At 42.2% G+C, this 21,542-nt stretch overlaps 3 protein-coding genes across 3 annotated transcripts; all 3 read right to left on the reverse strand.

The window, feature by feature from the left end:
* Window positions 1–1,831: 1,831 nt before the first annotated feature.
* On the reverse strand, window positions 1,832–4,440 carry mrps22 (mitochondrial ribosomal protein S22). The gene is made up of 8 exons (XM_018756148.2): window positions 4,307–4,440; window positions 3,812–3,969; window positions 3,536–3,700; window positions 3,224–3,367; window positions 3,024–3,107; window positions 2,737–2,882; window positions 2,344–2,452; window positions 1,832–2,182 (listed from the first exon to the last, which is right to left on the reverse strand). Exons 1-8 carry the CDS (start codon window positions 4,431–4,433, stop codon window positions 2,108–2,110), a joined length of 1,008 nt encoding a protein of 335 aa, XP_018611664.1. The 5' UTR covers window positions 4,434–4,440; the 3' UTR covers window positions 1,832–2,107.
* A 1,060-nt stretch (window positions 4,441–5,500) lies between these two features.
* Window positions 5,501–14,238, reverse strand: farsb (phenylalanyl-tRNA synthetase subunit beta). The gene is made up of 17 exons (XM_018756189.2): window positions 14,119–14,238; window positions 13,725–13,780; window positions 13,430–13,584; window positions 13,025–13,094; window positions 12,822–12,937; window positions 12,497–12,647; window positions 12,109–12,217; window positions 11,765–11,835; window positions 11,361–11,422; window positions 11,228–11,279; window positions 11,064–11,125; window positions 9,592–9,793; window positions 9,222–9,302; window positions 8,146–8,238; window positions 7,765–7,882; window positions 7,373–7,525; window positions 5,501–6,426 (listed from the first exon to the last, which is right to left on the reverse strand). Exons 1-17 carry the CDS (start codon window positions 14,174–14,176, stop codon window positions 6,275–6,277), a joined length of 1,761 nt encoding a protein of 586 aa, XP_018611705.2. The 5' UTR covers window positions 14,177–14,238; the 3' UTR covers window positions 5,501–6,274.
* A 2,576-nt stretch (window positions 14,239–16,814) lies between these two features.
* rbp1.2 (retinol binding protein 1, cellular, tandem duplicate 2) lies at window positions 16,815–18,586 on the reverse strand. The gene is made up of 4 exons (XM_018756168.1): window positions 18,514–18,586; window positions 17,941–18,119; window positions 16,958–17,059; window positions 16,815–16,868 (listed from the first exon to the last, which is right to left on the reverse strand). Exons 1-4 carry the CDS (start codon window positions 18,584–18,586, stop codon window positions 16,815–16,817), a joined length of 408 nt encoding a protein of 135 aa, XP_018611684.1.
* Between the last annotated feature and the right edge of the window lie 2,956 nt (window positions 18,587–21,542).

Consider the following 21,542-nt stretch of genomic DNA (forward strand, 5'->3'; position numbering starts at 1 on the left):
AATTCTATAAATAAATAAAGCAGAAATACTGCAAAAAGTTAGTATATGGTGCAAAACAGCCACTCTTCTAGTTCTACACGCAGTTTACACAGAGGTAATTCATGACAGATTGTAACGTACACTGGATTCTCAATTTACCTACAACGATTTTGGCAGTTCTCCAGTAACTCAATTTGTCGAAAAAAAAAAAAACAAAACACACCACACACACATTTTCTGAAACCGCTTGTCCCAAGCGGGATCGTGGCGAGCCGGAGCCTAACCCGGCAACACAGGCCGCAAGGCTGGAGGCGGAGGGGACACACCCAGGATGGGACGCCAGTCCATCGCAAGGCACCCCAAGTGGGACCTGAACCACAGACCCACCAGAGAGCAGGACCCGGTCAAACCTGCTGCGCCACCGTGCCCCCCAAAACAGACCACTACAACAGAATCAGTAAAAGTTTCATATTTCAGATGTCACTCAATTTATTCATAGGCTAGGTTCTGTAAAGCACTGACATACAAGGTTGGAAGATCTTGTGGTCACGTCATTTCATCATCATAGTGTAAAGTACATCACAGCTGACTATTCCTTATATGCATTATTTGTTTGCTTTTGGAGGGGGTGCAGTGGGTTGGACCGGGTCCTGCTCTCTAGTGGGTCTGGGGTTCGAATCCCGCTTGGGGTGCCTTGCGAGGGACTGGCGTCCCGTCCTGGGCGTGTCCCCTCCCCCTCCGGCCTTACGCCCTGTGTTGCCAGGTAGGCTCCAGTTCCCCCCGACCCCATATGGGACAAGTGGTTCAGAAAATGTGTGTGTTTGCTTTTGTCCTTGTTTTAGTTGTACTTTAATATGTAACAACTTGCAAATATATGTTATGCTTTACAAATTGTATGCAGTTTGTAAATGTGCTCCCAGTCTCTTCAGGACAGAGTGCTAAAGAATAAATTGTACAAGAACAGTAGAACTTTATTCTATTTTCATCAGTTATGTCTTATGCAGGGTTGCTGTGTCTCAGTCTATCCTGCAAACACCAGGCAAGTTGCAGGGTACACTGGATGGGATGCTAGTATTTAATGGAACTTTCATTATCTTTTATTAGCATTAAAAAACATGAGCAGCATTCATCAGCATCTGGTCACTTTTAACCTGCTTTATTAACTATAAAATTAATAAAACAGACATGAATTGAATTACTTGCAGGGTCAGTTCCACAAAAGGCTCTGGTAGGGTTATGTATTAAAATACACTGTAAAGTTTAGCATTTACTGATTTTGACCTAATGAAGTCAGATTTAATGCTCATTGCCTCATTTATTCCATAAACATGTGCAACATTCATCATGTTGTTATTGATGACCAACACTCACAAACACCACACACAACCTCTAGTGTGTAGGATGAAGATAGTCCCATACTGATTTGACATGTTTTACTGCCATCTAACGGCTGGAGGTGGAAATGCAGATGTTCTTCCCAATAATACAAGAGCAGGAATTCTGGTGGCGGACACAAGAGTGTATTTAGAGTACGAGAGACTTACTGAGTGGATCAGAAGAGATCTGGGGAGCATGCACATATTAAGCAATAACTCACAAAGAGAAACAGGATCAGCACCCTCTTTTAGAACTCCATGAACTGCCTGTTGCAGGAAAGAACTCCAGCACATGTAGCGGAAGACTTGGTGGTGGAGGGGTCTTGCTTTGCCAGCAGGTGACAGTGGCTCGGCAACCACTCAAACCAGTCTTGCGCATGAAAAAGAGTATACATTTTCATAACCTCTTATGTAATTCTTGAATGCTCAGAAAAAAAAAAAAAAAACACTCAAGATAAGTTATAAATGTCCAGAAAAGTATTTATTTACAACGGAATCTGAATGATGCGAATACAGGAGCCTGGTGTGGGAAAAAAGGACCCCGTAACATTGCAGTGGGGTGCACAGGGCTATGTTCTTTGTCTATATTTTTCACATCTCTCCTTAACTTTGACAAATATGAAGCAGATAATGCAGTGGTCCAAGTTATGGGTAAACAGTTTATGACCCTCTGGTGATTCCAGCTCACTGCTTATCAGGAAATACCACTATTTTCGTAGATTACTTGATGGACTTGGTGAAATGACACTTTCTTAGAATGTCCGCTGATGGGCCTGTAGCGCCAGTTCAATGTAACCTGCCCTCTGGGACTCTTCCTTGGCATACACCTGGAAGGGAAAAGGCAGCGTGACATGTTCATGCATGAAGGTGTAAGATCATCACAACTGTGCTACAAAAATATAGGTAAAAAGATATACGTTATGTATTCCCCCTAGTATGGTGGTTGTGCCCCATGTCACTGAAAAGTTCCAGGGATTTGCCATCTGACCTTAAGAAGATCAAGGCCCTTTGCGTTCAGCTTGCGTGCCTCTTCAGCCGACTCACTTTGAGGGTGGACCAAGTTGAACAGACTGACCAAGCTTACAGCATCATGTACTCTGCCACAAAAGGATACTCATCAACAGGCTTGCTTTGTACAAAACATCTATGCTGAGCAAATTCTCTGCAATCTTGAAGTTATACTTAGAGCATAGATGTTATTTTCTTACCAAACAAGCACATTTTAAGCCACAGTGAAACACCTGAAAATACACAATGTACCAGTTTCCCCTGTTAAATGAAGGTGCAGTGCTCAGCCAGTGCAGCACCTCTAAGTGCCACAGTACACTAGTTCATGTGGTCCTTTGAGTTCCCAAAGTTAGGAAAACTGCAGCTAACTCACAGGTCCCTCTGCAGCATGTCCACAAGCAGGCCATCTACATTCCTGCTCATCACCAGGTGCCAGGCCATGCCCCCGAAGTGGCGTGTGGATCGAAGTAGATTGTACTTGCCCTGCTTTTCAATGTCTTCGTATGTCAGCCGGTGAACCTGTTGAACAATGAAACAGTCAGACTTTCAGCACTGAGAGGATGGGCACTCACATTTAAATAGGACTGAGTGCTTGTACTGTTTAAAATCCTGCGAACACCACAGGAAATAGGATGTGGAACTCTACGAGCCACTTCTCACCTTCTTATACTCGGCAGAATCGGGTTCAAACTGAGCAAGGCACAGGTCCAAGAGCGCCTCGTGTTGGTCTTGCCGGTATACATTCTGGACAAAGGCGAGAAAGGAATGTCAAATGACACATGAGAAGTGGATTTAACAATTCTCAATTACTGCTGCGGTCTCTTGTCAAACATTAGCAGGCTGACATATATGAACCTCACCTTGAGGTTCGCCTCCTGGAAGATTGGAGGAGGAGTGATCTTCCTGCCATGTTTGGGGAAGTACACCTGTATCATTCGATCCCGTTCCTCCCATGACGCTTTACGAAGGCAGCCATCTGGTTCTCGCACGACCACGAAACGTTGCTGTGGGGTTACAAGGGTGTGAGGAGTCAAGAGACTGGCGAAACCATGAAGCTTCTATCCTAAACAGCCAACACTGTAACCTATGGCCTGCCCTTGAAGGGGAGGTAAAGAAAATGTTTAACGGAGTTGTTACAAATGCAAATACAGATTTAAGTTAGCGATACTTACTCTGTGGGGTGTCTCGAACGTGATGTCAGTGAAGACGTATTTGGCAGTCTCCATACCTGCCAGGACCTTGTCGTGTGCAAGAATGTCTTGAATTGGCTTACGCTCAGGGAGCACTGGAGTCATCTTAAGCCTCCTCCTGGCCTCCTCCACCGCCCTGCTGTTTGCCTATGAAATGGACCCAAACCGCAGTGCTCAGAACTGCCTGCTGTGCTGCAATAAAGAACTCAACTACAAAGTAAGGCAGACAGCAATGCTCCTCCATTCAGTGGCACATACCTCCTGGAGCTGTGCATCTGTCATGAGTTTGTATGCCGGTGGCTTCAGCTCCTCCTTCACGGGACGAAACACCTTCTGCAGGTCTAGTCCAGTGATTTGGGTGAGAATATCTTGTACCTTTTCATCAGCGAACTGCATCTTGGGAAAGCCACCTTCACCTGTCATAAAAGGCGTTCCCACATGATGATGAGGCATGAGCCCTGCACACGTCGTCATCATGTCAAGCACAGTCGCTCAATCATCATGCCTCACTTAACTGACACCCAGCAACTTCCTAAATACTTAAGTTAATGGTAATGGCCATATAATTATACAGCTTCTTCTGTCCCGAACTTTACACAGATAGAAACAGCTATACACACAGCCAAACAGATGACCAGATGAGAGATGCGCGCGTAGGTACAACAACATCGGCCGGCGTCAATGACGATTCATTCAAGTGACAGCGCGGTATAATTCGTCTGCAGTGAAACGAGAGGGTCGGTTATCGCTTGCCTGTGTCAGAAGAAGAGCTGTACGACACTCTGCTCGCACATACAACACGCCCCGACCCCTGTCGCTGCACATTTTTAAGGCAACTGGACCAAATCCGTACCCAATGTACCATGCCGGGCGCCGCCATACTTGCACTCAGGGACGTCATCTGCGTGACTTGCCCTTTAACCCGTGAACGGAAGTGTAGGGGCTCCTGGGAAACTGAGTTCAACAACAGAGCGCATTCATTCATTCATTCATTCATTCATTCTAAACAACCGCTTCTCCCCAGTGGGGTCGCGGCAAACCGGAGCCTAACCCGGCAACACAGGGCGCACTGCTTGAGGGGGAGGGGACACACCCAGGACAGGACGCCAGTACATCACAAGGCACCCCAAGGAGGATTCGAACCCCAGACCCACCACGCCACCACACCCCCTTTGCGCAAGTGAATTCTCTAACTCTGAATGACTTATATTGCTTCCGTTGTGGTATAAATTATCTTTCTGAGCCACAAAAGCTGGTTTACACGTTTTTCACCGAAAATCAAAGATTCCTGCCTTATATTTAAACACAGAGGAAGTCCATTCAAAACAAAGTCTAGAATGTCATAACAGGATTGAAGAAAACAATTCTAATAATGGTAATAGTGTAATCCCCCCAAAGTATAAAATCCCCCTCTGCTGAGCTCATTGTAATGTATCAATTGCTGTGGTATATCAAGTCACACACTCATTTGTAATGACTTTGCCTTTCAAGAGAGTTCTATGGGTTTTTTTGCTTAGAGTTTTAAACTGATACAGCTCTCGATGGCCTTATAGTGCTGGTACCCCACAGCTCTCATGGGTTATGTTGAGGGTTGTCTGGCTGCTACCGTTTCTGCCCACATCTGAAAGATGTGAGTTGGGTGAAATGGTGACTAAATTACAGACAGTCCTCTGTGCAGCTCTATTCACATCCACTCTGAAAAACAGGTTACAGAGTAAGATTTTGCTTTTCTGTTATACCTAGCTTGCCAGCTGTTCACTAACAAACAGCTTTTATTTAGCTAGCTGCAGAAAACTACCTATAGCATTTGTATTCAAGGCAAAGATGGCTACTATATAATTTCAAGGTCTTAAATGAACCATTGCATAACTAGATATACTGTATATTAGAACAGCTAAACCAACAGAGTGAACAACTTCAGAGAATAGGACTACCCCAGATGTTGGCTAGGAGACCTAGGAGTCTTTTATTTGTAAACTGGCTCCTCAATTTACAGTAAAGGGTGGAGGAGAAGTCTGTTTGAAAGTTTATTTGTATGTAACTTCTAAGTGGCTGAGCTGATACAATAACCCAGCTGTATAAACAAAGAGTACCAGAAGCTATTCAGAAGCATGTGAGTTTTGACAGTTTCCAGTGATTGTATTGTCAGTGAAGCCTAAAATGTTGTCATAGATGATCGATTACAATTTCATACAGAAATACTTTTAAAGTGATTCTCACCTTAAGCCACAAACATCTGAAGGCATATTTACGATTACAGAGCCAACTATAGTAACATGAGTAAATCGGCTCCCCGTAATGTGTACTGGCATTGACCCTCACTGGGTTTTGATTCAAAGCACATTCACAACTTTACAGGGAAGAACAGAAAACAGGCTGAACTGATACATTCCTATGACCTTATCACTAATATGATAGAATGGTGCAGTTAAGGAGTAGCAAGCACAAAGTTCTGTTTTTCTGTTAGCTGACCAAAAGTAAAGGGTTTTTTGGAACAACCACAGCTGTTCCCACCCCTCCACTTTGGTTTCCAGGGACAAACTGATGAGTCGAAATAGAGTGTGGCTGTCGAAAGTAATACAGTGAGCACCAGTGACATGTTTACATTTATGTATTAAGATATTGGTGCTTGGGTGGGAAAACGTGAGGATTGGGCTTGGATTTCTTGTACTGAATTAGGGTGTGGGAAGTAAGAGCTGCATGGTAAGAGTGATAAAAGTCTCATAGGAAATGCTCGATGTCAATATCCAGGGCAGAGCAGGGCATGGTGATCTCAAAGCGACTGATGACATCTGGGTGTAGAACTCCAAGCCGTCCAATGCTCTTATCACGTACAAATATTTCAGCACAGCGACCAGGGAAATAGGTGGCATCTGGAAATATGAGTGAAACAAGAACATAGTTAGAGATGAACAATCAACATCCTTTTAAATTGGGAGATTTTAGCTATTTGCTAACAGTTCTGGTCCTCGATGTACAAGTAAATTTCACTGAGGGAGGCTCTGCAAAGGCATCAACCTTATATTATTAATTTTGTTGATATAGTTCAACTCAGTGCTGTTATGGTACTACATAGCAGGGGTCAAAAACACAGTACCTTGTTCCCTCAATCAGGTGAGTTCAATAAAATAAAAGGCAAAAAATGCAACAAGCCAAACAAAAAGCATCTTGGCTTCAGCAACCATTAAAGCAGTAACCACATTAAAGCACTAGTCTGTGTAGTTTTGAGCCACCTCCAGGTTGTGATTTTTTGTTAGCTGTATGCCACGCCATGACAAATCCCCTACAACCACCACAAAGGACACAGACCCTCATGAGGAAGATGAGAACTATTTTTTCAGGACTCCCACATCTCAAAGTCAAATGAATTGTGTTAATGCCACATCTACCAGGGTGGCAAGCACTCTTTCATCCAACCTAAGGGATACTTGTCCCCAATAAGTCACCTACATACTGTTATTGAAAAGGATAACAACCACTGCTTTGTCATTCACAACATGTGTCCTCTGGAGTGTGATTAATCAGTGTCTGTGGTTAACACTGTGCCCAATCCTGCTGGAAATGCTGTTGGGGTGGAATTAAGAGCAAAGGAGCTTCTTATTTAGATGCAAATTTCCCAGACGTATTTTCTCCACCTATGGTGATACACAATAGCCCATAGATAATTAACCTGTTTAGCTTCTTACAGTTTGTAAACACCATAGTGTCTACAGTATTCAATGAAAACAAACTCCTTGCTCCACACTGAGGTTTGGCCTTTGGCTTCATGCAGATTACATTAATGACCACTCTCATTGACCATGTCTCCTCAGCTCTTACCACTGGCAGACTGGATGCGATAGCCCTCCCCTTGGCCTGGTTTGACCTCTAACAGCTGCATGATCCGGTCAAGCAGACCATGAATGACCTCAAACCCAGGGGTCTTGTTGTAGAATATAGCACAAAGGCGACGGTTGTTTCTGGCACCCACATCTGAAAGATAGAGTTGATACAATCATTTATAGCACAGTATAACAAAGACTAGTTAAAATATTAGTGAATTTTAATATTGGACCATAGCTACACCTACATGAACACATGCTTTCCCATCAGTTGTTTCACAGTGGCTGACTAAGGCATCACTTGACTCCTGACTCTTAATGTGCCTTTCTAGGTTTAATATCCTCGTGGGGACACAAAGTTACCAAAACAATCACATATGCACACCATACCTTTTGACTCATCCTTCAGTACAACATCAGAAATTTCAAACAGCTTTAGAGGGAGAGGCATTTTCTTGTTTGCACCCACAGTCTTCAGCAGGCCAGGCAGGAGAGTTGTTCGTGCTACCTAGTAGGAGAAAGGGGACACTGCAGCTGGTGAACAAATACTACTTTTCATAGCTAGGGGACTGGTTTCATTTACATTTATTCATTTAGCAGATGCTTTTCTCCAAAGCGACATACAGTACATCTCATAGAAAATACAATTTGTGCATTTGTGTTTCATCTTTGTAAACAGATTCATTTTAATTTGCTTATTTTAATAAAGAAAACATTTACAAGAAACTAAATTTTAAATATAAATAAGCCAAGAAGAAACAGACAAGCTACCTGAAACTCAGCAGTTTTGGGGTTGGCAATGTGTACTGCTTCAATGTCAGTAATATTTTTTCCCAGCTTGTCAGCAATATCTTCCTGGGAGCACTGCAGAGAAACAAGAAGGTTTGTCATGTCACTACTTACTGGGGAAATAAAAAAAAATATATAATTGTTACATTGGTGTTGTACATGTATGTGTATACAAATAAGTGTTTAATAAAGACAAATAAGGCATCTTGTATATGCACTTCTACCTCAGCTTATGAATACAACTGGAACCAGAATTCTGTACTTGAATTGTCCAAGTCCAACCACTACACCAAAATGAATAAAAGCTTAAAACAGATGTCCCTTCATTTACTCACAGGTTAGGTACTGTTTTTTTTAAAAAAAAAAAAAAAAGTAAAGTGAATAAATTTAAAAAAAAAAAAAAAAAATTAGACTTTTTCTCTCTATTTTCATGCAGGGTCTCAGTGTTCTTCTATACTGAAAGCACCCCGTGCAATGAGGCAGAATATTGTACATTGTGGACGGGATGTTAATTTGTTGTGGAACTTTTATCTGTTAAGTTAAAGCAAAATTGAAGTCCACTTTAAAATGACTGAACATATAAAGTTGGCAAACTCCTATTTAATGTGTTGCTATGCTTTATATATGTAAAATAATGTCAAGTTGGGGGGGGGGGTGGCGTAGTGGGTTGGACTGGGTCCTGCTCCCCGGTGGGTCTGGGGTTCGAGTCCCTCTTGGGGTGCCTTGTGACGGACTGGTGTCCTGTCCTGGGTGTGTCCCCTCCCCCTCCAGCCTTATGCCCTGTGTTGCTGGGTTAGGCCCCGGCTCCCTGCGACCTCATATGGGACAAGCGGTTTTAGATGATGTGTGTGTAATGTCAAGTTCCTCCTGTGCATTGGGTAGTAGAGGAGTATAGCAGAGGATCACTTAGGGCAAATAAATGTGCCTGACCTTAAATACCAGCTACCTGTCTCAATTTATTCATTACACAAATATGTCAGTCAGCAATTAGAAACGGTAACAGTGTTGCCACACAATCAGGATTTTGAGTGTCTGTGCACGTTTTACATGGTCTTTACCAGAGCAAATGTTAGGGCCTCCGTGAATCCACTGGCTGCAAGGTCATGCCTGAGCAGCTCTGTCAGCTTGTTCAATGGGAGCTAGGATAGGTAGACAAACCACATTTGTCACAGGGTTTAGTGGAAACAATGACAGAGGCAAAGAGGCAGTCAGCCAAACTGATAAAGAAACAAAAAACTGAAGCCAGCAACCTCCAACTTATCACATCTATGTGACTACTGGTTAGATGCTATTAAATAGGAAATCAATTTCCTGAACTACTAGTTCTCTCTGCCATACATAACATACATCTCCTATTTTATGCAACATGCAAAAGAAATTGAAGTTGTGATGTTAACTTCAATGGTCCAGTGTAACCTTTATTCTGACCTGGTTGGATACAGTGTAAGTGTGTGGCGTTGTGTGGATGATGTTGTTGAAGCCATAGGCAATAGCAGCATCCTCCATTATGTCGCAGGCATGGATGACATCGGACCGCGTCGGAGGGATCTCCACCTGAATGTGGTCACCCATCACCTCAGACCGGAGACACATGCGTGTCAACATCTGGGCAACGCTCTCTGCAGACTCACTGCGGAACAACGGCAAAGAAGTTTGAGCCACGCTGCAAAAGCCGCATCTCGATTAGTACACTAGGCTTGTGAAAATGTGACTATGTCCACAGAAAAGTCAAAAGAAACAAAAGGGTAAACACAATCCCAATGAGTTTGACATCCAGCATTGAAGTACATGTAAGGAATGTTCTGTATAAAAGCTTTCAGCAGCTCCAAGGACAGATTAAAGGATTATATTTACATCAGGCAAATACCAAAATATACATCTCAGTAAATGAAGGATACCCATTATACTGAAAGCAGTTGCTTCCACCTAAGTGTGGTCCTTTTAAAAAAAAAAAAAAAAAAAAAAAAAAATTAAGCCCTTAACATCCTATCTTGAGCAAGGTCACATATAAACATGAAGCACAGACAATCATTGATGGAAGCCCAACTCTATTGTTTGTGAAATAATTTAAGTTAAAAGGAGAAAAAAAAAAAAAAGACAAGCAACTTTCAACTGTTTTAAGTACAAGAATCAATCTAAGGCAAGAGTAAAATGATTAAGAGTCAGCTGAGAACTTCACAGAATGGAATACGATGGTTGGGTTGCGGTGCAAACTCCCTGCAGATACTTTTGCAGGTAAGGGAAAAAACAACCCAAGCTGATAAGCAGTGGAAACTTATTAAAGATTATTAAAGATGAGTCACCCTTCAGTTTATTCTCCACAAGCGCACGAATCTTTGTGTGGTACACACCAAAACAAGTCAGTCTAAATTACTGCCCATCATTTATTGGACATATTTGTCCAAGGTGACTAAAAATTAAAACCGTTTGTATAGTCCACTGCTTACTTTTATACAGTTGGGTAATTTTTACTGGAGAAATTTAGGGTATGCAATTTACTCAAGGGTACTGTAATGGGAATTCAAAGGAAACCTGTCACTACCTTGTAGCTAAGCAATCTGCTAAGCCACGTGCTGCCCTAGTGACCGTCTCCATGAGCCAGACAAGCATTTTCAAAAGATAAAATTAAATAGAAAGAATAAAATCTAACAATTTTATAGCTTGCCTATTATCAAAAATTTGTGTTGTGCATCTAATGTCCCTCGTGATTCCATGTCCAGCCGTTAGTTAACATTAACATTCACCCGGATAGGAAAAAGTAGATGACATCAGAAAACAGCTACCTGTGACTTTGTGGAAATTAGTGTAAATAAGAGACAGAAAATAATTTTTAGCAAAGTCAGATGACAGCAGATGATAGTGTGGCAACCCCTTTATGTACTACAGTACATTACACTCACTTAATGCCAACTGCTTTGTTGATGAAATCTGCTGTAATTGTTTCTGTCCTGTAGGCCAACTCCTGAAAATACAAACCAGCATAAGCACTTGTTCTAAACTGCAGGTATAGCAAACAAAAATAAGAAACCAGCTCAATATTTGTCAGAAAAACTTAAGCACATACCGGATAGATCAATGTTTTTCCATCTGGATAGACCACCTCCACCTCCTCCACACTGCGAGACAAACAAGCAGGTTGGTATTCAGAATCAGATCTGCAATGTTTTTATTTGGTGCGACTCAAGGCTTCAACTTACGTGAATGGCTCTTTGCAGTATTCACTGAACATAGTCACAATGATGTCCAACACTGTCTTTGCCTGCAAGGAAGAAATCATAAAACACGACAGGGTAGGGTAAGTGCCACTGGGCTGAATTTGATTCATAACAACTACTCGTGGTTCTCATGGTAAAGTAGGGTATGGAAGTGATTTAGCTTAGCCTACTGCTAAATCACCACAGATAAATTTGTGCATTTGTATAGAACACGTCTTTGCATGATCTCTCCGTGGTCATAACCCAAACTCAATACACCATGAGCCAGATTTCAGCTTATGTCTGAATCTGAAGGCATCAGCATTAGTGTTGCGCTATTCTGCTGCTATGCATAATACATAAAACGAACTTGCACTAATTCACTATGCTCAATTTGTTTATCATACCTTTGTGAGGTCTGTGCCTGTGCACTCTATGAAAACATTCTTCGTGTTCAGAGTAATTTTAGAATGGTCCCCTATAATCAGAAAATGCAGGAATCAATCACTTGCTAAAATGGCAATTTAAAAATGGAAATACAATAGTTTGTTAAATTCTAAACAGCTTCTGCAAATACAGCTTTTTTTAAAAGGCAGACAATCTGCTTCTGAACAAGCTAAATTAGCCAAACAATTGAGTCATTTCATTAAAGAATAATCATTTTTAATACCTGTTCTTATACTGACAAATACCTGCAATTTTGCAGAAAAAAGAAACAAAAACCTGTATTGCCCACCGTAACCTCACGTACCGTTAATGATGGGGGGCATGGAGAGAACAATGCCATTGCTGTCATAAATAACAGGGAACACTGGCTTGTCCTCTATGATGTGAAGATAGTGCCGTAAGTGACTATCACTCTGAAAGGTGAAGAATAAACCAGATTATCAATAACAGAAAACAAAAGTCAGATATAGTATAGCCTAATTCTCACAGTGGACTCCATCCACAACAAGTCCATGAAAACATTATCTTCCATAACAGATGTGGATGTACAGAGACGACAGTCAAACAAAATGTAAATGCCACAAAGGTGTCACAGAGAAATAAACCACTCACAGGCACACAGACATGAAACTGGAAGAGACTATATAGTCTTCCATGGTCCCTCATTTACGCGCAAGAGTACAACTGCTCACCTTATAGAGGCTCATGAGCTTGATGGCAGTGTACTCCTTGGTCTGGTTCAGGGGTTTGAACAGAATATCCCCGGGAGGCTTTGCTGTGTAGGTAAACACCCCAGAGATGGTGTCCAGGTCATGGGTGCCGATAGCCACAAGGGCTCTCTTCCTGCAATTCAATACCAGGGTTAACTCACATTGGGCACCTGTCCACCTCGTTCTACTCTTTCATCCTATCGGCACTGTAGTATTAGTAAGATTCATAGTTAATGAATCTGGATCTGGGTTTGTTTTGCCTGTATGTCAATACAACTGTGGAAGAATGTATGTGCGTATCACTAACCTACACACGTTTTGGTGCAGCTTCTCCTGCAGCTCAATGAAGCTGTCATATCTCTCTTGGGTGAAGGCGATGTTGCGCAGCACAGCAGCAACTGCATGGGGTCGAACTGCAACCGTCTGCGGAGTAGGGAAAATGATGAATTTATGCGCATAATATGTCGCTACACATGGATGAATACAGATCTGCTGCAGTTCTCCATCTACCTCCTCTGTGATGATCAGCCTGTGTGGGTTGCCACTAGGACACACACGCCTGTACCGTGGGGTCAATGCTCTGTTTGGGCATACACACAAACAACGACAGGTTAAACTTACAGATAATCTTAAAATTATTGACATAAAATCATTTTTCTGGCACGCTGCTTCTTCCTGGTATGTATGGTAAAATTTTCTTGTGTAGCATAAGCACATAATTCACGTCTTAAGGTGTAAAGTGGTTCATTCAAGGCATCAAATGCTATTCATCACGAAGGATGGGTAACGTCACAGGGGACAGGCCCTATCAGCAGGACTAGATGTGTCACAGTGGAGGTGCCGTGCCGCAACAGAAGGGCCGTGACACAGAAATCGTTGCCACACAAGGGAGTGCGGTATAAGGAGATGCATCACCTCTCCTTGAAGACCTGAAGCCCTCTGACCAGGCCCTCGAGGCACAGCAAGTCGTAGCGGTTGGCTGGCACGTCAATCTTGTAGAGGATGATGTCAGATGCTCCCTCGGACTTGACCTCTCCCTGCTCACGGCTGATGATCTCCTTCTCGGACGTCTAGGTAAAAAGTGAGCGTTCCTTACATCTGCGCCCTTCGTCCTTTAAAAAGCCTCTACAGATCACAGCGCCTCACTCAAGGACCTCTCCAAATGAATAAATGAAGCAATGAGTACTAGAACTGAAAAGCAAGGACTTACGATCTCATCGAGCTCCAGTCCAAACTCGAAGCAAAGCTCGTCAAACTCATCGTCAGCTGTAGGAAAAAGAGAACAGGGAGTGAACCAGGCGTGTAGTGTGCTTATAATACACACGGTCCCACTCACTGCCTGCCGCACATTAGAACGCTCTTGGACGAATAACACAATGAAGGGGTCTTTAAAAAGCCACTGTGCTAAAATTCAGCGCTAGAGGAATTACAGAGCTAAGAACCGTGCAGCTGACAGGATTCTGAGCGCATGGTGGGAAATGATGCAATCCGCCGGAGCCCATTCATTTTGACATGACACACTATCTAATCCTCAGTCTTGTCAAACTTCTACAGCAAATTAATACAGTACCCTTAAACTAAGGTGCGGGAAAAGGCATTCTTACTGTACTCCCTGCCCAAAGCCTGGAACAGCAGGTCTTTTCTCACGCTGACAGTCGGCATTTTGAGCGATTCACTCCGTCCTCGTTCCGTGCCGAGTGTCGGCGAAGGACCCCTTCGGAACACAGTATACCAACGCAAGGCCTGACTGATACTTTTTAAAAAATACAAAAGTGCGTGCTGCAATCTGCACAGTAGTTAGAGTAAATTATATTTTCAAAGTTATAAGATAATTTATTTACTTATTGATTAATAAATTAATTATATGAATAGGCAACTTGGCGGCCACCCACTTCTGAAGCGGTACGTCACAGTACTGTATACCATATGTGAAATTAACAGAATGACCTCTAGATGTCGCTCTATACGACTCAGTACCTGTGTTGACTGGAAGACCAAATTTCATTTGTACGTTTGCGAAAACGTCATCAGTGGGTAGAACACATATTAAATAGAGTCAGTGAAAATTACCCGCGTTTCTGTTCTCTTACCGTAACACACTGTTATGTTGCTTCGGAGAAAAGCGTTTGTGCTACTCTTCTGTTGTGTATCTAGCTATGTTGCTGTCAGTGTCTCACGCCTTCTGGGTGGTGCGAAAGGACGTGGGTTCGGTCCCCGTCGTCACGTCAGTCTGTGTGGAGTTTGCATGTTCTCCTTATGTCTGCTCTGGTTTCCTCCACAGCCCAAAGACATGCTGTTCGGGTTCCCATAGTGTGAGTGACAGAGAGAGTGTGTTTCACTGTATGGATGAGTGATCCATTTAAGTAATCATCATCATGTGTCTAGCAAAGTCACTGCGGTAACAGTGTATCCAGTTATCCAGTGGAAGTGACTTTGGAGAAAAGCGTCTGTTAAATAAATGTAAACGTAACGTAAAATATTTACTAGTTTAGCTAGTAAACTAGTTAACTGGGTGAAAAGCTCTTTTTTCAACCAGTCTCACCAGTGAATCATTGTAAACGTGAGCAGCCGGTATTATTTGCTGTAGTTTGTTCGTGCCGGGAAGTATATTATTATATATTTAACACATATCTTAACACACACACACATCCTCCACTAACAGAATCGTTTCAGAGTTGCTAAGACAAGAGTGATAAAAAAGATTCGTCTCGTAACTCAGCAGCATCATGATAATGCCATTTACCATGGTACCACTGCGTTGTCCCATTTTGGTTTCCATTCGTTTTAAAAATTAGCGTTAATTTTAATGTGGCTGAGTGAGTGTAAAAATGTTTAAAGCCTTACATGGCATTTTTTTAGTTTATTATAGCTATATGATATATGAGACTTAAAGAACCCGCAGAATGAATACATCGATTTATGCCTCTATTTTAATGCTTATTGGTTGTATAGATAATAAGCAAACTGAACGTGCCGGGCTCTTAAAAAAACCTTACACATGCTTATGTGATCCGTCAAAACTGCTTACTGAGGGAAGAATGTACTTTCATGGTGTTTCTTGCAAATCTTTGTGTTTTTCATGTGTTGTTGATGTCAATCTTAAAAGAAATTTTTCCTTCACAGCCTTGATGTTCACAGAAACAATGATCTGTGTTGACCATTTTTTATAAATAACTAACACTGCTCATTCAAAATCCTGGTTATATTAATTAGGTTCATATTTTTAAAACGGGTAGATTCCTAGGAATATACCCTTTAGAAAAGACATGCAAGTCCAGTTTAACATTTATGCAATTATGAAAATAAAAAGAATTTTACGTTTCAAATATAATTTTTAATATTTGTAAATGGCAGTCTCTGTACTTCTCCATGGAAAACATTTTTGTGCACAGTATTATATATAAACAACATAACTATATATTAAATATGACAATACTGTTGTGACAATGTGTAGTAAAGTGCTTCAAGTCAGAACTGCTGTAGGAAGACATTGCCTAAGGAACTGTGATCATTTTTCACTGTTAATGCATTCCTGCTTTTGAGCATTTTTTCATTGTTAAAGAAGACTAGGTATATCAAATAGACAATGAAAGGAAGGAAATTAAGAAGTTGTACCATGTTAGTTATCCAAGCTTTTTGTTCAGTGTTTCAGAATGCTCAGTACAATGGGGAAATACTTATAAGAAACAGAAAATGCTGCATAAGAATTTAAAACATGATTGCAGTAAAAGCTATGAAGCCAGAAAACATTAATGATGCAAATAAGAGTAACAGAAACAACCAGATGGAAGAAGACCAGATAATCCAGTGAGAAACAGCCTGCACAGACACAGTGCAGCACTTAAATTTTGCCTTTTGTTTCTAAATTCTTCATTTGTTGATTTAGCTTTGAATAGCCAATGAATTATGAATGCGGACAAGAATACATTAGTGTCTGTAAGATTTTTACCAAGGACCTACCTTCCACCCACCATTGGTGGCATACCTTGGTTATGTTTAGCTCATTTTTGGTAAACCTCACTGATGAACCATATCCTTGATCTTGAATTAGCATGATAAATGTCTAAAACTGACATTAAAACAAAGTTCCTAAATGACTGAAAGGTATTATTTCTGGAAAAATATCTAGATGAAAGACGGAAGTGAACGTTTATTCTGGTAAGTGAATACGCTGGAAATAAGTGAAGTGTAGGGCTAGAACTACAGTAAAAAGAGACGGCTTTGACACATGCTTGGGCTGGATCTGTATGACGTGTCTAGTCACAAATGAAGGATGCTGTTCTCAAGTACTGGGGCCAGTTTAGTTTTGTTTCTTGAAAACTTGTTTGCAGACCACTCCACAGACTCTTAATTCCTGCACAGAACCAGAAATATCTGTCAAAAATTAAACACATCTTACAGTACAAGGAGAAGAGCTTGTGGATTTGTACTGCAAAGACTCACCAGGTGTAATAAATCTCCTTCCCTCCAGTGGGTCCAACCTCGGCCGTCCTTCTCTCCCTTCTGCACACAAACTAGCTTATCACCTTCCCATGCGACTGTGGTCTATAATGCAGGGAAGACAAACCAGTCATTACACACACACACACACACACACACACACACACACACACACACACACACACACACACTGCAGACCAAAGAGATCTGCATAGACACAGATAGATGTGGTCCTCTATTAAACTCAATGCACAAGCAGGAAACACCTGCCATTACAGACATGAACAGGACAGGGAGGAGAGACCAGGCATTAGACACACACATACAGGAGAGACATGTTAATACACAGTATACTGAGCTGCCTGAGTCTAGCTTGTGGTCTAAGGTTCCGAAAACAGGCAAGAATGTATAGGAAAATTCTATGTGTGGTATAGCTGCCAAATTAAGGCATGAACTGCATATTTTGTCTTTTATGAAGGTGCTGTCGGGGGGCGCGGTGGCACAACGGGCTTGGATGAGTCCTGCTCTGTGGTGGGTCTGGGGTTCGAGTCCTGCTTGGGGTGCCTTGTGACGGACTGGCATCCCGTCCTGGGTGTGTCCCCTCTAGCCTTACGCCCTGTGTTGCCAGGTTATGCTCTGGCTCGCCACAACCCCGCTCAGGACAAGCGGCTTCAACCTGTGTGTGTGTGTGTGTGTGTGTGTGTGTGAGAGAGAGAGAATGCGCTGTTGTTTCTATCTGGCTGGAAAACAAGGAAATAATATCAGTTCGGATCAATCTGCAAAGGCAAACTCAGAAATGCCATCCATGAAAAGCATTTTCATATTTTATGTTAATTTTTGATGGCACAGAAACTACTATCGCTATGATACCCAAAGCTTGGAAAAATCCTAATGTAATCTAATGACATAAACTAGGGTGTCACATGCTTGATTCTTAGCGTTGCAAGGCCACATTTGAGAAGGGGTCATGACTTAGATCGCCTTACCCTGCACCGGCGATCGTCCACTCCACTCAAGTCTTCTTCAAACTCCTTTCCAACCTCGAAGTCCATGTTGTAGTTTTTGAACGTGCTGAGCGTCTTGATGGTGATGTGGTTTCCATTCTGACTGATGTCTTTGTCCGGTTTCAGTAAATTGGCGATTTTCCTGATGGCCAAATTGACGTCTGCAGGCCCCACGTAAAAAAAAAAGCATTTGCTATCCAGTAAGACTCGGGTCACTCAAATGAGGTAAAATGGCAAATGATATTAGAACTGGAATTCGGCACAAAGTACAACCTAATGAAACTTTCTTCTAAAAACAGAAGCCAGGATTCCTGTGGGTATAGGTCACTCCTGTAATCGTTTCCTCTGAGTACTGAACAAATATAAAAACAATACAAAGGACAATGATGCAGTCACATATATGGTGACAAATCCTATTCGCCAGGAAAAGGGTTTGCAAATTGATATAAAAATTATTTTTGTGAACAGCTTATTTTTAGGTGAGCACGCAGATTTTTCACGTTGTGTTTGTCTAAGTAGGTTTTGTACACCTGTTTACACCTGTTATCTACTCACCCAGAGCTTTTAGATAATCTTCAAAGTTCTCATTGGACACCATTTTCCAGTACCCGTTCAGATCCACAGGCATTGCTGCGTCCTGGTGAACCAAAGTTGAGCTACACAAGATCCTGTGTCCTTGGTCGCCTTTGAAACAATGCAGAAGCCTGGACAATAAACCCAATTTTAACCGAAATCACTTTAATCCGATTAGTTGTGATTTGTGTTGCTGTTAAACAGGGAAGCTCCCACCCCTCTCCATTGCAATGTGTGACTGGGAACTCGAACCCTGGCACTGGGCTCACGGGGATCTGATTGGACCAAAACTACAATATATGCACACCTGTAAATCGTGGGAATTCATGCGTGCCTGTTTGTAAACACAGCTCCTTAGATGGTGCCATTAAAACTATGTGGTCAACTAGAAACAGAACTTTTTAACAAAGTGATTTTGACCATCCTTTCTTGCAGACCCCAGTAACAGTCCTCATTCTACACTCAGCTCATGGAGTAATAAACTAGCGAAGTGGAAAACATGCAAACAGTGGCTCCATCCACTGGATTTCATGACAAATACAATTCTGTACCTTATTATGGCCACAAGGTGGTGGAGATTGTAGGTGCATGTCTATAACTGCCTGGCATCCTGTCAGAGGGGGAAAGATCCAAGACCCTGTACTTCACACTTCTTATTGACATAAATAATGAAAAAACACCAGCGTTGATCAACATGCATGTTATTAAAGGATTAGTAGTATGTTTATCATTTTTCAGTCTTTCACATTTTCACACACAGTAATTATATCCCAGTCTTGTAAAGAATGCCTGTACTATTAATTTAATTTTAGTAAAAGTGGTAAAACAAGTACTTTTTGGGACATACTTCTGGTCCTGGAGCATCTGAAGGAAGCCCACATGAAGAGGAGAACACGCAAAGCATATAAACATTCCAAAACACACACACACACACACACACACACACACACACACACACACACACACACTGTCTGAAGCTGCTTGTCCCAACCGGGGTCGTGGCGAACCAGAGCCTAACCCGGCAACACAGGGCACAGAACTGGAGGGGGAGGGGACACACCCAGGACAGGACGCCAGTCCGTCACAAGGCACACCAAGCGGGACTCGACCTCAGACCTGCCAGAGAGCGGGACCCGGCCAAACCCGCTGTGCCACCGTGCTCCCCCGCTATAAAACAAGTAAGTTAAATTAGGTGGGCTCACACTCCTATTCTGTCTGGATGTGTTCTACTGATGTCTACTAGAAACTAGACGTCTACGAGAACCACTACAAATGTGACCCGAGTCACATTTGCTCTGCAAATAAATAGAAATGGATGAATGCAGAAAATGCAAATATAAATAAATAAATAAAATTGAAAACGTGCTTATCTTTTAAAATTTTTTACTTGACTATTCATAACATGAGGTAACATTGGACAGATCTCAAATTCTGGTCAAGTTCTGCACATGTGAAGTAAAGGTGAGGTGTGGACTAAGTTCACATACAGTGTATTTATCCATCCATTACCATCAGTCACTACATGTCTGATTCAGTGTCATAGTGGTCCAGAACCCACCCTGGAAAAAGCAGGGACCACCCTGGACTGGACACTAGTCTATGGCAAGGCAGATGCACACTGACTGGTGTCCAGTATGCCACTGCAGGAAATTTAAAGATCATTTTAGATCAACCTATCTGTTTAAGACTCTACTCATCACTTTTCGACCTGTGGGCAGAAACAGAAGCATCTGGAGGAAACCGTTGAAAACACGGGGCGAACATTTAGACTCCACCCAGACAGAACTGATTTTGAACCAATGCTTGAATCCACAGTCCAGGAGAAATATACACACACACACACACACACACACACACATTTTCAGAATCGCTTGTCCCATACGGGGTCGCGGGGAACCGGAGCCTACCCGGCAACACAGGGCGTAAAGCCGGAGGGGGAGGGGACACACCCAGGACGGGACGCCAGTCCGTCGCAAGGCACCCCAAGTGGGACTCGAACCCCAGACCCACTGGAGAGCAGGACCTGGTCCAACCCACCGTGCCACCGCACCCCCCTCCAGGAGAAATATTCAGCAAAATTCTGTTCTGTTCTTCAAGTAGAAAGTGTGACCAAATTCGGAATCCTTGATTTGTTAAATCCAGTAGATGGAATTTTGCTTGAAGTCAAAATATCAGGTTTCCCCCTTTAATCAAAGGTTTGTTCAATTATAATTAAATTATAAATTGGAACTCTCTTGTCCTAAGTGTGGTGAATTCCATGTTTTATTTTCACATCGGTAGCTACAGAAAGTCTTTCTGCTGACTCGAGGCTTAAATGTTTGGAAAAGCTCTTTCATTAGAATCCAGGTAAATAGGCTGTTGAATGTGAGCATCCCCAATTAAGGAAGCAATTAGAACCATTCTTTATTTTACCATGGTGATTTTCAGAAGGCTGAACTGTATGTTTAGAACCAATTATTAGGTCAACAAATGAAAGCAACATCACAAATACAGGAAAAGAAAAATCTGGGCACATTGTTATTACTGATAAATCAGGTTCTTATACAGCAAAAACTGCAACAACAGCTTATAAAAATGCATACTTTTTTTATACAGCTGGCTTGTTATTCTTAAATTTGATTTTTACCTGCTCTGTAGTAATTGTAGGTCCATCAGAGGGGGTTTGCAAAACAGTATCAATCTCATTGGCGAGTCTGCTGGAAACGTGAAAAGGCAGTATTGGGGTTAGGTGGCTCACGTGCCTTTTTCACTTTTGCATGGGAAGGTGGGTAAGGTACCGCTAAATTGGCAAACTGAGGTGGTGGTCCTTTTAATTTTAGGAAGTGGACTGGAGGGTATGTTACAGCCACAGAAGTTTCATACTCCTCAGCTTTTCTGGCAAAGCCTGTGTCAAGGTACTAGAAGAAAGATAGCTGAACCTCACATTCAGGAGCAAAGCAGATTTCATTGTGGCCTCCTTGTCCTCTCCTATAGTCATGGGCTGTGGACTGAGATGACAGATAAAAGCATCT

The sequence above is a fragment of the Scleropages formosus genome, chromosome 3 (genome assembly GCF_900964775.1).
Source record: "Scleropages formosus chromosome 3, fSclFor1.1, whole genome shotgun sequence".
Taxonomy (NCBI): domain Eukaryota; kingdom Metazoa; phylum Chordata; class Actinopteri; order Osteoglossiformes; family Osteoglossidae; genus Scleropages; species Scleropages formosus.

What these genes read in the sequence shown, in the direction of transcription:
- farsb (XM_018756189.2), bottom strand. Translation starts at nt 14,176, where the DNA reads ATGCCGACTGTCAGCGTGAGAAAAGACCTGCTGTTCCAGGCTTTGGGC. An exon ending in GGCTTTGGGCAGGGAGTACA is followed by an intron (nt 13,781 to 14,118) that starts GTAAGAATGCCT and finishes TTTTTCCTACAG; the next exon opens with CTGACGATGAGTTTGACGAG. An exon ending in GGCTGATCATCACAGAGGAG is followed by an intron (nt 12,938 to 13,024) that starts GTAGATGGAGAA and finishes CCTACTCCGCAG; the next exon opens with ACGGTTGCAGTTCGACCCCA.
- mrps22 (XM_018756148.2), bottom strand. Translation starts at nt 4,433, where the DNA reads ATGGCGGCGCCCGGCATGGTACATTGGGTACGGATTTGGTCCAGTTGC. An exon ending in CAGCTCTTCTTCTGACACAG is followed by an intron (nt 3,970 to 4,306) that starts GCAAGCGATAAC and finishes CTTTTATGACAG; the next exon opens with GTGAAGGTGGCTTTCCCAAG. An exon ending in TCCAGGAGGCGAACCTCAAG is followed by an intron (nt 3,108 to 3,223) that starts GTGAGGTTCATA and finishes GCCTTTGTCCAG; the next exon opens with AATGTATACCGGCAAGACCA.
- rbp1.2 (XM_018756168.1), bottom strand. Translation starts at nt 18,586, where the DNA reads ATGCCTGTGGATCTGAACGGGTACTGGAAAATGGTGTCCAATGAGAAC. An exon ending in AGATTATCTAAAAGCTCTGG is followed by an intron (nt 18,120 to 18,513) that starts GTGAGTAGATAA and finishes TGGGGCCTGCAG; the next exon opens with ACGTCAATTTGGCCATCAGG. An exon ending in TGGACGATCGCCGGTGCAGG is followed by an intron (nt 17,060 to 17,940) that starts GTAAGGCGATCT and finishes CCTGCATTATAG; the next exon opens with ACCACAGTCGCATGGGAAGG.